Source organism: Salmo salar, chromosome 02, assembly GCF_965601325.2.
Source record: "Salmo salar chromosome 02, fSalSal1, whole genome shotgun sequence".
In the NCBI taxonomy this organism is placed as follows: Eukaryota; Metazoa; Chordata; class Actinopteri; order Salmoniformes; family Salmonidae; genus Salmo; species Salmo salar.
In genome coordinates, this window is record NC_138292.1 from 72,931,840 (window position 1) to 72,947,870 (window position 16,031).

The following is a 16,031-nucleotide window of genomic DNA, read 5'->3' on the forward strand; positions in this document are numbered from 1 at the left end:
TTGCTTAGTAACAGCCAACCTTTGGCTTTGAAGCTCACAACGTAGAAAATAATTAACCTGCCAAACTACATTTCCAAAAATACATTAACTTTGAAAAGGATGGTACAAGGTAATCACAAGCAAGACTAGTTTAAGATGAAGATGAATTAAGTTAAAGTAGACTTGTGAACTGATGCCTATTTTTTTCATTTGGCACGTTGATAAGATGGAGAGCGGACCCTTTAAAGGAAATGGTGCACTGTCTCTTTAAGCACGCACCAACCAATCGATCCACGATTGTACACGCGTATGGTTAACAAAAACAATATTTTCTTCACTTTTAATTATGATTCTTCCTATGATTGGCATTCCACTGTCTAATTGTGTAATACAACTTGTATCGATTTATTTGGCGAGCTACTGAGTCTGCGCACTACGGCGCAATAAGGAACTCAACTATCATTTAAATACAATCCCATGCAGAGCTACGTGGTTGACAAACTCAGCTAGGCCATTTTCAGTGATCGATTGTCATTGAGTAACTTTACCTAGCTCGATGTGCTACTAAAGGCTTCATCTAACGCCTGATCAAATCATCTCCGGGACAGGTACACAAATTGAAACTACCTAGAACTTGGAGAAAACCATGCCGAAGCCGAGCGCCTCCAAGGCGGCAGCCGAGACGGGGAAGACCCGCAGGTTCATCAGTGGTGTGGTGGAAGGTGAGAGTTCTACTCGTCATCACGTCAAATGGTCTACTGTAAGATGTCAATCAAATAGCCTGCTGTAGGAAAGGCCTACAAATAGTGTCTGTTTTGATTCAATGTAGTTACATTAAGCCACACATTTCAGTGCATGTATCAGATTATAATAATATATTTGTATATACCATATAAACTCAGCAAAAAAAGAAACGTCCTCTCACGGTCAACTGCGTTAATTTTCAGCAAACTTAACGTCTAAATATTTGTATGAACATAAGATTCAACAACTGAGACATAAACTGAACAAGTTCCACAGACATGTGACTAACAGAAACAGAATAATGTGTCTTTGAACAAAGGGGGGGTCAAAATCAGAAGTAACAGTCAGTATCTGGTGTGGCCACCAGCTGCATTAACATGGATTGCACCAGATTTGCCAGTTCTTGCTGTGAGATGTTACCCCACTCTTCCACCAAGGCACCTGCAAGTTCCCGGACATTTCTGGGGGGAATGGCCCTAGCCCTCACCCTCCGATCCAACAGGTCCCAGACGTACTCAATGGGATTGAGATCCGGGCACTTGGCTGGTGGCATTGTCATGCTGGAGGGTCATGTCAGGATGAGCCTGCAGGAAGGGTACCACATGAGGGAGGAAGATGTCTTCCCTGTAAGGTACAGCGTTGAGATTGCCTGCAATGACCACAAGCTCAGTCCGATGATGCTGTGACCCTCCACCTCCAAATCGATCCCGCTCCAGAGTACAGGCCTCAGTGTGACGCTCATTTCTTCGACGATAAATGCGAATCCGACCATCACCCCTGGTGAGACAAAACAGCGACTCATCAGTGAAGAGCACTTTTTGCCAGTCCTGTCTGGTCCAGCGACGGTGGGTTGTTACACGTGGTCTGCCACTGCGAGGATGATCAACTGTCAGTCCTGTCTCCCTGTAGGGCTGTCTTAGGCGTCTCACAGTACAGACATTGCAATTTATTTTCCTGGCCACATCTACAGTCCTCATGCCTCCTTGCAGCATGCCTAAGGCACGTTCACGCAGATGAGCAGGGACCCTGGGCATCTTTCTTTTGGTGTTTTTCAGAGTCAGTAGAAAGGCCTCTTTTAGTGTCCTAAGTTTTCATAACTGTGACCTTAATTGCCCACCGTCTGTAAGCTGTTAGTGTCTTAACGACTGTTTCACAGGTGCATGTTCATTAATATTTTATGGGTCATTGAACAAGCACGGGAAACAGTGTTTAAACCTTTTTACAAATGAAAGTAATTTGGATTTTTACTAATTATCTTTGAAAGACAGGGTCCTGAAAAAGGGCCGTTTCTTTTTTTGCTGAGTTTATATCAGGGATGGGGAAACTCCAATCCTGAGGGGTGGAGTGGTGTCACTTTTCCCCTATCTTTAGCAAACACAGCTTATTTAAACTAATTGCATTCTAAACTGAAGATCATGATTAGTTGATAAAATTAGATGGGGCAAATAGAGTGACACCAATCAGGCCCTGGAGGACCGGAGTTACCCATCCCTGATATATATACAGTACCAGTCAAAAGTTTGGACACACCTACTCATTCCAGGGTTTTTCTTTATTTTTACTATTTTCTACATGGTAGAATAATAGTGAAGACATCAAAACTATGAAATAACACATATGGAATAATTTAGTAACCTAAAAAGTGTTCAACAAATCAAAATATATTTTATATTCTTCGATGTAGCCACCCTTTGCCTTGATGACACTCTGTGCTCCACGTTATGCATGACAACTGTAAAAGTTTATATGACCTTTGCTTCACCCAGGCTTTTACGGGCGACCATGGACTATGGAACAGAGGACTGAGCTTTTCCAGAGGTAGTAAACAATTTCTAAACACACACTCACCCATACTCTTTCTCTCCCTCTTCTTCACTGTGTTCCTTTCACCTATCCAGTCCTTACAGGAAGTTGTTGCTTTACCAGAAGTGTCTCATACAGTGTGTTTGTTTGTGTAGGGAGCAGAAGTGGGGTCTGAACACGTACCTCTACGCCCCTAAAGATGACTACAAACACAGAATGTACTGGAGGGACCTGTACTCACCTGAGGAGGCAGGTTAGGAGGCCACAGCGTCTCACACACACACACAGCGTTGCAAACCCCTGACCCCTACATCAGTACCACCTAGTTACACCCCACCCTTAGTTCAGATAAGAGACATAGTGATTGTGATGTGTTGTTGTGGCGTTGCCTAGGAGATGCAGCTCCATGTTGTGTCTTGATATGTTGTCATGTCAGATCATCGTTGATGCCCTCGATTTGACCTGAAGATCCACTCCCATTTACCTTTGATCTACTTTGATTTAATTGATCTACTTAGCAACTATCACATTGTTGTAAAAGCCTCTGTCTCGAATGACACCATTTCCCCCAGATAGTAAAAGTAGATGGTGTATGTCTTTAGGCTATAGGTAGTCATTTTGAGACATTGACAAATACAATGTGTTCTTGTCAATCCATTTACCTGGTTAAGTCAAGTTAAAATGGTCATTTGTTTTACTTTGACGTGGCACCCTCTTCACTAATCTATACAGTATGTACAGGATATATAATGTACGACCTTTGACCTGGTCAAAAGTAGTGCACTATAAAGGGAATAGGGTGCCATTTGGGGTGAATCTTAATCGTCTGTTCCAGAGAAACTGGTTGCTCTGATAACTGCAGCGAAGAAGAACGGAGTGGACTTCATCTACGCCATCTCCCCTGGACTGGACATCACATTCTCCAACCCCAAAGAGGTTGCCACCCTGAAGAGGAAACTGGACCAGGTGATGTTCTAGATCCATGGTAACCTAGAACTGGAACAAGTGATGCTCCAGAACTATGGTAACCTAGAACTGGACCAAGTGGGGTTCTCAAACGATGGTAGCCTAGAACTGGACCAGGTGGGGTTCTGGAAGTATGGTAGCCTAGAACCTGACCAGGTGGGGTTCTAGAAGTATGGTAGCCTAGAACTGGACCAGGTGGGGTTCTGGAAGTATGGTAGCCTAGAACTGGACCAGGTGGGGTTCTAGAAGTATGGTAGCCTAGAACTGGACCAGGTGGGGTTCTAGAAGTATGGTAGCCTAGAACTGGACCAGGTGGGGTTCTAGAAGTATGGTAGCCTAGAACTGGACCAGGTGGGGTTTTAGAAGTATGGTAGCCTAGAACTGGACCAGGTGGGGTTCTAGAAGTATGGTAGCCTAGAACTGGACCAGGTGGGGTTCTAGAAGTATGTTTAGAGAGAAAGTGTGGCCTGTGAGAAAAGCTGATTTCTCCTCCCCTCTCTTCTTCCAGGTGAGTGGGTTTGGCTGCAGTTCCTTCTCCCTCCTCTTCGACGACATCGAGACAGAGATGTGTCCGGCGGACAAGCAGGCATTCAGCTCGTTCGCCCACGCCCAGGTAGCTGTCACCAACGAGGTGTTCAAACACCTGGGACAGCCTGACACCTTCCTCTTCTGCCCCACAGGTGAGGTCAGAGGTCAGACCATCACCACAGAATCAGAATGATCTAGAATGGACGAACGGTCAGTCAGACCCATAGAAATAGAATCAGAAGGATCTAGACTGGACATTCCAATGTCAGACAACCACACAGTGAGAAGGTCATTGTAATTAAAAGCAGTGCTCCATTACATGTTGTTTGCTGGTAGCCATATTGGACACACCCGGTTTTAAAATTCAATATTAATTATTTATTTTCTCACAATTTGCTGCTTTTTGCAAGTGTCGTCAAGGACTAGAATGTCTGTGTTGTGGTTTGTTTCAGATTACTGTGCAGCATTCTGCACTCCTAACGTCTCCCAGTCGGCCTACCTTCACACTGTGGGAGAGAACCTCCTACCTGGGATTGATGTTCTCTGGACAGGTGAGAGCAGACAGGAAGTCACTTTCCTTTGTTTTGTTTTCCAACAACTATAGTCTGTTTGCTAAATTTTGCTCCTGGAATGTTTCCTCGGATGAGTGAGTTTTAAGGACATTACAAAGCACAGTGTTCAAACTATCAGGCACCCAATCTAACCCACGCTATGCTATCCTGTCCTGCAGGTCCTAAGGTGGTGTCGCACCACATCACGGTAGAGTCCATTGTAGAGGTGTCCTCCGTCCTGAAGAGGGCGCCGGTTATCTGGGACAACATCCACGCCAATGACTACGACCCCCAGAGAATCTTCATGGGACCATACAAGGTTTCTATTATTAATACTATGACCCCAGAGGATGAGACCATACAAGGTTTCTATTATTAATACTATGACCCCAGAGGATGAGACCATACAAGGTTTCTATTATTAATACTATGACCCCAGAGGATGAGACCATACAAGGTTTATATTATTAATACTATGACCCCAGAGGATGAGACCATACAAGGTTTCTATTATTAATACTATGACCCCAGAGGATGAGACCATACAAGGTTTCTATTATTAATACTATGACCCCAGAGGATGAGACCATACAAGGTTTCTATTATTAATACTATGACCCCAGAGGATGAGACCATACAAGGTTTCTATTATTAATACTATGACCCCAGAGGATGAGACCATACAAGGTTTCTATTATTAATAAGTGTTTCTATTCACCTTCTATTGTGGAAGGTTTAGGATAATTCATTGTCTATTCAACCACTATTGCCTATATAATGCACTACTATTGCACTAGAAGCAGTGTTCTATAAGCAGTGTGGTAGACAGGGAGTATGTTAATAGTAGATGTAGAATAATAGAGAAGTTTTTCTCCTCCACTACTGTGGTCCTCTTCTAGTGGGGTCTTGGGAACAATTTCAGTTCAGGCAAGTTCACAAAGAGGTGAGCCTGAATTGAACCCAACCAACCCTGCTGCCGACTGTCTTTCAAACCTTCATCACATATCCTGCTTGTTTCTCCATTAATCCACCTTGGATAGTTTCCCGGTCAGGCTGAACCCCCCCCCTAATTCGCTTCATGTCTTCCTCTCCTTAGGATCGTCCCACAGACCTGATCCCCAAGCTGAGAGGGGTGCTGACCAACCCTAACTGCGAGTACTACCCTAACTTCGTGGCGATCCATACCCTGGCGACGTGGTGCCGGTCTGAAGGAGGAAGAGTAGGAGGACAGAGAGACGTGGAGATGAGTGAGTATCTATGAGGTGTTACTGTTTTACACTCCTTTTAATGTCTTATGTGAGGCAGCTTGATGTACAAATAACCCCTGGACAGGACGCTAGTGTATCGCAGGGCCTTGCCGCCAATCCATCCACTGAGTGCCATGCAGAGAGGCATCGACACCCATTTTTAGAGTATTTGGTATGACTCAACCAGGGGGATCGAACCCCGTACCTTCTAATCTTAGGATGAATCACAATGCCACTGAGTTAAACTAACCTTTAACTATGTCATCGCCCCAGCAGGTGATGATGACAAGGCAGGCTCAGACCCCTGCTACAGCCCCAAGAGAGCCCTCACCCTGGCCCTGACTGACTGGCTACAGGAGTTCCTCAGCACTGACCAGCCTGGAGGTACAGAGGGAAAGATGACCATTCAATTCAATACAACTTTATTTATCCCCTCGTGGGCAAACGCATGAAAACGACACAAAAACAACACATCCTAGTCTCCATGAGGACCGTGATTCCAGATCCACTTTTTAATAAATCTATTCATTGTGAAGAGATAAAACAGATGAATTAACTCTCTGGTTGTCGTCTTCACCTCAGGCCCTCGACCTCTGAACCCCACCCACCTGAAGAAGGAGTCCTCTGACGAGGAGCCCATGCAGACTGACGTGGGAGACCCCGTGTACGTGCCAGGTTCTGGGGACAACCCCCTGTTCACAGCAGAACCCCTGACCCTGGACGATCTCCAGCTACTCTCAGAACTGTTCTACCTGCCGTATGAACACGGTTCTACTGCTAGAACCATGCTGACGGAACTGGACTGGCTGAAAGCACACAGAGAAGCAGTGGGAGAGGCAGAGACTGAGATGGTGAGGAGTGTGTGTGTGTGTTGGGACTGGACTGAGATGGTGAGGTCTGTGTGTGTGTTGGGGCTGGACTGAGATGGTGAGGAGTGTGTGTGTGTTGGGACTGGACTGAGATGGTGAGGTGTGTGTGTGTGTTGGGACTGGACTGAGATGGTGAGGAGTGTGTGTGTGTGTGTGGGGGCTGGACTGAGATGGTGAGGAGTGTGTGTGTGTGTGTGTGTGTGTGGGCTGGACTGAGATGGTGAGGAGTGTGTGTGTGTTGGGGCTGGACTGAGATGGTGAGGAGTGTGTGTGTGTGTGTGTTGGGACTGGACTGAGATGGTGAGGAGTGTGTGTGTGTGTTGGGACTGGACTGAGATGGTGAGGAGTGTGTGTGTGTTGGGACTGGACAGATGGTGAGGTGTATGTGTGTGTGGGGACTGGACTGAGATGGTGAGGAGTGTGTGTGTGTGTGTGTTGGGGCTGGACTGAGATGGTGAGGAGTGTGTGTGTGTGTGTGTGTGTTGGGACTGGACTGAGATGGTGAGGAGTGTGTGTGTGTGTTGGGGCTGGACTGAGATGGTGAGGAGTGTGTGTGTGTGTGTGTTGGGACTGGCCTGAGATGGTGAGGAGTGTGTGTGTGTGTGTTGGGACTGGCCTGAGATGGTGAGGAGTGTGTGTTGGGACTGGACTGAGATGGTGAGGAGTGTGTGTTGGGACTGGACTGAGATGGTGAGGAGTGTGTGTGTGTTGGGACTGGACTGAGATGGTGAGGAGTGTGTGTGTTGGGACTGGACTGAGATGGTGAGGAGTGTGTGTGTGTGTTGGGACTGGACTGAGATGGTGAGGAGTGTGTGTGTGTGTTGGGACTGGACTGGCTGAAGGTAGTGTGGGATATAGAGACTAGGTGGAACTCAATCAATCAATGTAATAATTTAAGAATCTGTATTGATGTGGAAATTGTAAGAACTTACATTGACAACTCTTTAACACACACAGTCTCTCTCTTTCTCACTAACTCCCTCTGTCTCTCTCTCTCTGTCTCTGTCTGCATGCATCTCTCGGCCCCCCCTCTCTCCCTCTCTCCAGACAGCAGAGTGGCGTTCCAGGGCGAAGTGTTTTGACGTGATGTGTGTTGCTGTGTTTACCATGTTTAACCGTCTGTCCAACGCCCCCAACCGGAGCATCCTCTACGACCTCTACAACTACATCTGTGACATCAAGAGTGGTGTCACCCTGGCCCGCGCCTACGTCAAACAATTGGGTACAACAGCGGTGGGGGAATAGTGTGTGTGACACATGAAGCGGCGCCGCCAAACAATGAATAAGCATACAGGTTGATGTGTCATTAATGTGTAATATTGTTTGTGTCCACAGGGGGGCAGAGTAGGCCCTCAGCCCAGGTGATGACTGACGACCCAGAGCCCTGGGGGTTTAGAGGGGGTCTCTCCGGGGAGTTCCAGGTACGGCGCTTACCCCCATCAGCCCCCATCACCCCTTTAACGAGATTTTATTTATTTAACCATTATTTAACTAGGTAAGTCAGTTAAGAACAAATAATTATTTACAATGACGGCCTAGGAACAGTGGGTTAACTGCCTTGTTCAGGGGCAGAACGACAGATTTGTACCTTGTCAGCTCGGGGATTCAATCTTGCAACCTTTCAGTTACTAGTCCTACGCTCTAACCACTAGGCTACCTGCCGCCCCTACGCTCTAACCACTAGGCTACCTGCCGCCCCTACGCTCTAACCACTAGGCTACCTGCCGCCCCTACGCTCTAACCACTAGGCTACCTGCCGCCCCTACGCTCTAACCACTAGGCTACCTGCCGCCCCTACGCTCTAACCACTAGGCTACCTGCCGCCCCTACGCTCTAACCACTAGGCTACCTGCCGCCCCTACTCTCTAACCACTAGGCTACCTGCCGCCCCTACGCTCTAACCATTAGGCTACCTGCCGCCCCTACGCTCTAACCACTAGGCTACCGCGTCATTGCATCAACATTGCGTAATAAATTCTGCAGTCAAACTTAAGTAATTATGTCATCCAAAATTGTTAGTGGGATGTGTGCAACAAAAGTTCAACATTCACCTTTTGCTACTATTTGTGTCAAGTCGACAAGTACAATGTGATGCACAACACAGAACTCACTCCAGCTGTATGTACTTCTGCTGTACCAAAACACAATGACGCCGTCACATTCACATCACAGATCAACACTCAAACAATGACAAGCCATACACACACAGGGATCACAGACAACCACCTAGACAGAGCCATTGATCTCTCAGGCATAACAAAGAGATCATTGACTTGGTGCTGACTGATAGTATTGCTGTTGTTTGTTGTTTAGAGAATGCTGCCTTGCCATGGTAACAGAGATCTGTTCCGTCACCCTCCTATGACATCAGTGTATTCTATACGACCCTTCTGCCCAGAAGACAAGGTTAGTTATTTCAATATATCTATAACTGACTCCAACATATCTGTTAAAATATACAAGATGTGTGGACCGACTGGGAATGGAAACCAGGTCTTCTGCCATAAGACTGTGTTAGCCCACTGAGCGAAAGCCTGTAGTATAGAGCACCACAGTGGACACGTCATAATTCCCATAAAACCTAGGAGTCAAACAGGGAAATGGTTGCAAACGTTTTTCCTCCATTTTTCCCATCAGGGATTTTAGAAACACTTAAAATAAGGGCTGTGCTTCGTGTGGGCTTAGCCTGGCGTGACGTTTTGATAACCATGTAAATCTCTCTAGGACAAGGTGACTTTTATCAATATATTCGGCACTATTTACTGACTCAAAAATGCTAATTAGCATTAAAGTAGACGACATGCAAAACTACAAATCCCTGCAAGCTCCTGCACCTCATTTGAAAACTACAAATCCCTGCAAGCTCCTGCACCTCATCTCTAGCTGACACCTTTGCTAACAGGTATTGTGTCAAGACAGTTCACAGAATTGTCCATATAAAGAACTTTAGTCAATTTATTCATTACTACATCGATTCAGCAGTCTCGTCTGTCATGGCATTTGTAGTTCTGTATGAAAGCCACATTAGCGTTACATTTTTGGGAGGTAAATACAGGCGAATATATTAATAAGTCACCTTGTCTGATGGGGGGGATTTACATGGTTAACAGAACGTCACGGCAGGGTAAACCTACACAAAACACAGCCCTTATGGGAAAAATGAATAATGCTAGGTTTTATGGGTATTCTGACTCATACTGTGGTACTCTATTGTTTTAATAATTATGCTAATATGACTCACGTGTTTCATTCTCATTGAGAAGCTAGCTGATGCATGAAGAAGCTAACGGGTGTAGTTATAAGCTAACCAGGGTGTTAGCTAGCCCGGGCGTTTAGGTTTGGTTCACCAAACCACCTCTGTAATACGTGAGGCATGTATCGGCTAGCTGACATCTTTATTGATTTTGTCTTTATAACATCTCCGTTTCAGACTGAGATACAGAAGATCCACATGGAGATGCAGAGAGGAAAGGCCAAGGCTCCTGCAGCAGCACTACCTGCTCTGATCAGTGATGGGTGAGGGAGTGTACAGCATGACTCCCCAATGATCCACTCTGGACAGTCTCTGATCAGTGATGGGTGAGGGAGTGTACAGCATGACTCCCCAATGATCCACTCTGGACAGTCTCTGATCAGTGATGGGTGAGGGAGTGTACAGCATGACTCCCCAATGATCCACTCTGGACAGTCTCTGATCAGTGATGGGTGAGGGAGTGTACAGCATGACTCCCCAATGATCCACTCTGGACAGTCTCTGATCAGTGATGGGTGAGGGAGTGTACAGCATGACTCCCCAATGATCCACTCTGGACAGTCTCTGATCAGTGATGGGTGAGGGAGTGTACAGCATGACTCCCCAATGATCCACTCTGGACAGTCTCTGATCAGTGATGGGTGAGGGAGTGTACAGCATGACTCCCCAATGATCCACTCTGGACAGTCTCTGATCAGTGATGGGTGAGGGAGTGTACAGCATGACTCCCCAATGATCCACTCTGGACAGTCTCTGATCAGTGATGGGTGAGGGAGTGTACAGCATGACTCCCCAATGATCCACTCTGGACAGTCTCTGATCAGTGATGGGTGAGGGAGTGTACAGCATGACTCCCCAATGATCCACTCTGGACAGTCTCTGATCAGTGATGGGTGAGGGAGTGTACAGCATGACTCCCCAATGATCCACTCTGGACAGTCTCTGATCAGTGATGGGTGAGGGAGTGTACAGCATGACTCCCCAATGATCCACTCTGGACAGTCTCTGATCAGTGATGGGTGAGGGAGTGTACAGCATGACTCCCCAATGATCCACTCTGGACAGTCTCTGATCAGTGATGGGTGAGGGAGTGTACAGCATGACTCCCCAATGATCCACTCTGGACAGTCTCTGATCAGTGATGGGTGAGGGAGTGTACAGCATGACTCCCCAATGATCCACTCTGGACAGTCTCTGATCAGTGATGGGTGAGGGAGTGTACAGCATGACTCCCCAATGATCCACTCTGGACAGTCTCTGATCAGTGATGGGTGAGGGAGTGTACAGCATGACTCCCCAATGATCCACTCTGGACAGTCTCTGATCAGTGATGGGTGAGGGAGTGTACAGCATGACTCCCCAATGATCCACTCTGGACAGTCTCTGATCAGTGATGGGTGAGGGAGTGTACAGCATGACTCCCCAATGATCCACTCTGGACAGTCTCTGATCAGTGATGGGTGAGGGAGTGTACAGCATGACTCCCCAATGATCCACTCTGGACAGTCTCTGATCAGTGATGGGTGAGGGAGTGTACAGCATGACTCCCCAATGATCCACTCTGGACAGTCTCTGATCAGTGATGGGTGAGGGAGTGTACAGCATGACTCCCCAATGATCCACTCTGGACAGTCTCTGATCAGTGATGGGTGAGGGAGTGTACAGCATGACTCCCCAATGATCCACTCTGGACAGTCTCTGATCAGTGATGGGTGAGGGAGTGTACAGCATGACTCCCCAATGATCCACTCTGGACAGTCTCTGATCAGTGATGGGTGAGGGAGTGTACAGCATGACTCCCCAATGATCCACTCTGGACAGTCTCTGATCAGTGATGGGTGAGGGAGTGTACAGCATGACTCCCCAATGATCCACTCTGGACAGTCTCTGATCAGTGATGGGTGAGGGAGTGTACAGCATGACTCCCCAATGATCCACTCTGGACAGTCTCTGATCAGTGATGGGTGAGGGAGTGTACAGCATGACTCCCCAATGATCCACTCTGGACAGTCTCTGATCAGTGATGGGTGAGGGAGTGTACAGCATGACTCCCCAATGATCCACTCTGGACAGTCTCTGATCAGTGATGGGTGAGGGAGTGTACAGCATGACTCCCCAATGATCCACTCTGGACAGTCTCTGATCAGTGATGGGTGAGGGAGTGTACAGCATGACTCCCCAATGATCCACTCTGGACAGTCTCTGATCAGTGATGGGTGAGGGAGTGTACAGCATGACTCCCCAATGATCCACTCTGGACAGTCTCTGATCAGTGATGGGTGAGGGAGTGTACAGCATGACTCCCCAATGATCCACTCTGGACAGTCTCTGATCAGTGATGGGTGAGGGAGTGTACAGCATGACTCCCCAATGATCCACTCTGGACAGTCTCTGATCAGTGATGGGTGAGGGAGTGTACAGCATGACTCCCCAATGATCCACTCTGGACAGTCTCTGATCAGTGATGGGTGAGGGAGTGTACAGCATGACTCCCCAATGATCCACTCTGGACAGTCTCTGATCAGTGATGGGTGAGGGAGTGTACAGCATGACTCCCCAATGATCCACTCTGGACAGTCTCTGATCAGTGATGGGTGAGGGAGTGTACAGCATGACTCCCCAATGATCCACTCTGGACAGTCTCTGATCAGTGATGGGTGAGGGAGTGTACAGCATGACTCCCCAATGATCCACTCTGGACAGTCTCTGATCAGTGATGGGTGAGGGAGTGTACAGCATGACTCCCCAATGATCCACTCTGGACAGTCTCTGATCAGTGATGGGTGAGGGAGTGTACAGCATGACTCCCCAATGATCCACTCTGGACAGTCTCTGATCAGTGATGGGTGAGGGAGTGTACAGCATGACTCCCCAATGATCCACTCTGGACAGTCTCTGATCAGTGATGGGTGAGGGAGTGTACAGCATGACTCCCCAATGATCCACTCTGGACAGTCTCTGATCAGTGATGGGTGAGGGAGTGTACAGCATGACTCCCCAATGATCCACTCTGGACAGTCTCTGATCAGTGATGGGTGAGGGAGTGTACAGCATGACTCCCCAATGATCCACTCTGGACAGTCTCTGATCAGTGATGGGTGAGGGAGTGTACAGCATGACTCCCCAATGATCCACTCTGGACAGTCTCTGATCAGTGATGGGTGAGGGAGTGTACAGCATGACTCCCCAATGATCCACTCTGGACAGTCTCTGATCAGTGATGGGTGAGGGAGTGTACAGCATGACTCCCCAATGATCCACTCTGGACAGTCTCTGATCAGTGATGGGTGAGGGAGTGTACAGCATGACTCCCCAATGATCCACTCTGGACAGTCTCTGATCAGTGATGGGTGAGGGAGTGTACAGCATGACTCCCCAATGATCCACTCTGGACAGTCTCTGATCAGTGATGGGTGAGGGAGTGTACAGCATGACTCCCCAATGATCCACTCTGGACAGTCTCTGATCAGTGATGGGTGAGGGAGTGTACAGCATGACTCCCCAATGATCCACTCTGGACAGTCTCTGATCAGTGATGGGTGAGGGAGTGTACAGCATGACTCCCCAATGATCCACTCTGGACAGTCTCTGATCAGTGATGGGTGAGGGAGTGTACAGCATGACTCCCCAATGATCCACTCTGGACAGTCTCTGATCAGTGATGGGTGAGGGAGTGTACAGCATGACTCCCCAATGATCCACTCTGGACAGTCTCTGACCAGCCAGTAGTTTTTGTTATTCAATATGTGACTGTGTGCTTGTCTAGACAGCCAGTATGTAATGTCCCAGTGTACCTCTCTCTCTCCCCAGGCTAGCAGGAGGGCAGCTGTCCCCCTCCCCAAACTGTGGTCTGGTTCTGGAGGATGAGAGGGGGGTGTGTGGGTATGCCCTGGGCCTTACTGATGCCACAGCAGCTGCACTGAACAACCAGGTAACCGCTAGGTTCCAACGGCACAATCACACACTGGAATATGACTTGGTCTTGTTTGAATCATTGACCCCAACATAATTCTATATGGTTGTAGTTCAGTTCTGTCTCTCTGTATTACTTCAGATGTTTTCTCTCTGTTTTGTATGGAGTTCCTTGACTCTGAAAATACGATTGGATATTTTCTCCCCCGTCTTTCTTGTAGAGGGCGTTGCCAGGGGACTTCCCTTCCTTGGTAACCATGCAGCTCCACCCCCGGGTTACAGACCCCGCACCCGCCAGGCGTATGATTGGCAGCTTGCTCTCGTTGATGAAGACCAGTGGTGAGTTGTTCACTTGTATATTCAAGTGCCACTACTGTGATTAGGGTGCTGACTCCCTTGTAGTTGTGCACCTGCATGGTGGGTTTCTGGTCACTGTTTGACTGAGCCTAGAGCAGGACTCTCCAACGGTGTTCCTGGAGAGATGCCCTCCTGGAGGTTTTCACTCCAACCCCAGTTGTAATTAACCTGATCAACCAGCTAATTATTAGAATCAGGTGCACTAGATTAGGGTTGGAGTGAACCTACAGGACGGTAGCCTTCCTGGAACAGGGTTGGAGTGAACCTACAGGACGGTAGCCTTCCTGGAACAGGGTTGGAGTGAACCGACAGGACGGTAGCCTTCCTGGAACAGGGTTGGAGTGAACCTACAGGACGGTAGCCTTCCTGGAACAGGGTTGGAGTGAACCGACAGGACGGTAGCCTTCCTGGAACAGGGTTGGAGTGAACCTACAGGACGGTAGCCTTCCTGGAACAGGGTTGGAGTGAACCTACAGGACGGTAGCCTTCCTGGAACAGGGTTGGAGTGAACCGACAGGACGGTAGCCTTCCTGGAACAGGGTTGGAGTGAACCTACAGGACGGTAGCCTTCCTGGAACAGGGTTGGAGTGAACCTACAGGACGGTAGCCTTCCTGGAACAGGGTTGGAGTGAACCTACAGGACGGTAGCCTTCCTGGAACAGGGTTGGAGTGAACCTACAGGACGGTAGCCTTCCTGGAACAGGGTTGGAGTGAACCTACAGGACGGTAGCCTTCCTGGAACAGGGTTGGAGTGAACCTACAGGACGGTAGCCTTCCTGGAACAGGGTTGGAGTGAACCTACAGGACGGTAGCCTTCCTGGAACAGGGTTGGAGTGAACCTACAGGACGGTAGCCTTCCTGGAACAGGGTTGGAGTGAACCTACAGGACGGTAGCCTTCCTGGAACGAACCCTGGCCTAGTGTGATGGCTGCTATGCAGCGTGATGATGTCATAGTTCAACAATACCCTTGACCTATTAGTAATCAGACCCGGGGTTCAAGCACTTTCAGCTTTTGCTTTAGAGGTGGGGAATTGAATATTGGCACAATATAAAGTAGGATTCCGTTACTGATCCAGAAATGTGTCTATGCCAGATGGTGCTTCTCTCCCTGGTGGCATAGGGCTGGATTATCGGAACTAACACACGTCTATGTACAGCCCCTCATTCAGTTTGTCTTGTTCCTCACATTCTTTTCCCTTCCTCGTCATTTGACTGTAGTTAAAATCTGAATCTACCGCCTCTCTCTCTCTCTCCTACAGGTTCCAGAGGTGTGTTCTGTGAGCTGAGGCAGGGTGACAGGAGGATGTTTGACTTCTACTCTAAACTGGGCTCCTTCACAACGCTCAAAATGGCGGGGCTGCCTCAGGACGTCGTCGCCATGGGAACCAGCTTGTAAACAAAGATGGCTGCCACAGAGTCGTCGCCATGGGAACCAGCTTGTAAACTTGTCGCCACCTTGCACTACTACATGGTCAGGTTTTTAAAATGGCCTTTTGGATAAGAGACGAGAATATTTGATTAAAAAACAGCTTGTTTAATGGCCATGTGTCAATCAATTACTATAGGATGATGTGTGAAATGTATCTGATCAAGTTTGTCAATGGGATCCACATTGTTTGACAGTATTTGTGGGACGTATCTTTGTAAATTCCAATCAGTTAATGGTATGTTTTAAATTATGACTTCACAATCCCATATTAATGGAATGATTGATGCATTTAAATCAGCCTGTAAGAGGATCTAACTAATGTACTTTATCTGTTTTATGTTGATCAATAAAGATTTGACAAATTTGAATCTGTATGACCCATGTTTTCTGTG

At 47.8% G+C, this 16,031-nt stretch overlaps 1 protein-coding gene across 3 annotated transcripts; it reads left to right on the forward strand.

Moving 5' to 3' along the window:
• Positions 1-9: 9 nt before the first annotated feature.
• LOC106591477 (protein O-GlcNAcase) lies at positions 10-16,007 on the forward strand. Of its 3 annotated transcripts, none has more exons than XM_082966716.1 (17): positions 10-701; positions 2,490-2,541; positions 2,682-2,779; positions 3,362-3,492; positions 4,001-4,172; positions 4,473-4,571; positions 4,751-4,890; positions 5,668-5,826; positions 6,106-6,202; positions 6,401-6,669; positions 7,735-7,909; positions 8,023-8,108; positions 9,001-9,093; positions 10,118-10,203; positions 13,751-13,871; positions 14,074-14,191; positions 15,470-16,007. In XM_082966716.1, exons 1-17 carry the CDS (start codon positions 626-628, stop codon positions 15,604-15,606), a joined length of 2,109 nt encoding a protein of 702 aa, XP_082822842.1. In that variant the 5' UTR covers positions 10-625; the 3' UTR covers positions 15,607-16,007. The 3 variants fall into 3 exon arrangements, with proteins under 3 accessions (XP_082822842.1, XP_082822838.1, XP_082822839.1); XM_082966712.1 differs by having other exon boundaries at positions 5,668-5,818; positions 6,092-6,202; XM_082966713.1 differs by having other exon boundaries at positions 5,668-5,818; positions 6,095-6,202.
• The last annotated feature ends 24 nt before the right edge of the window (positions 16,008-16,031 follow it).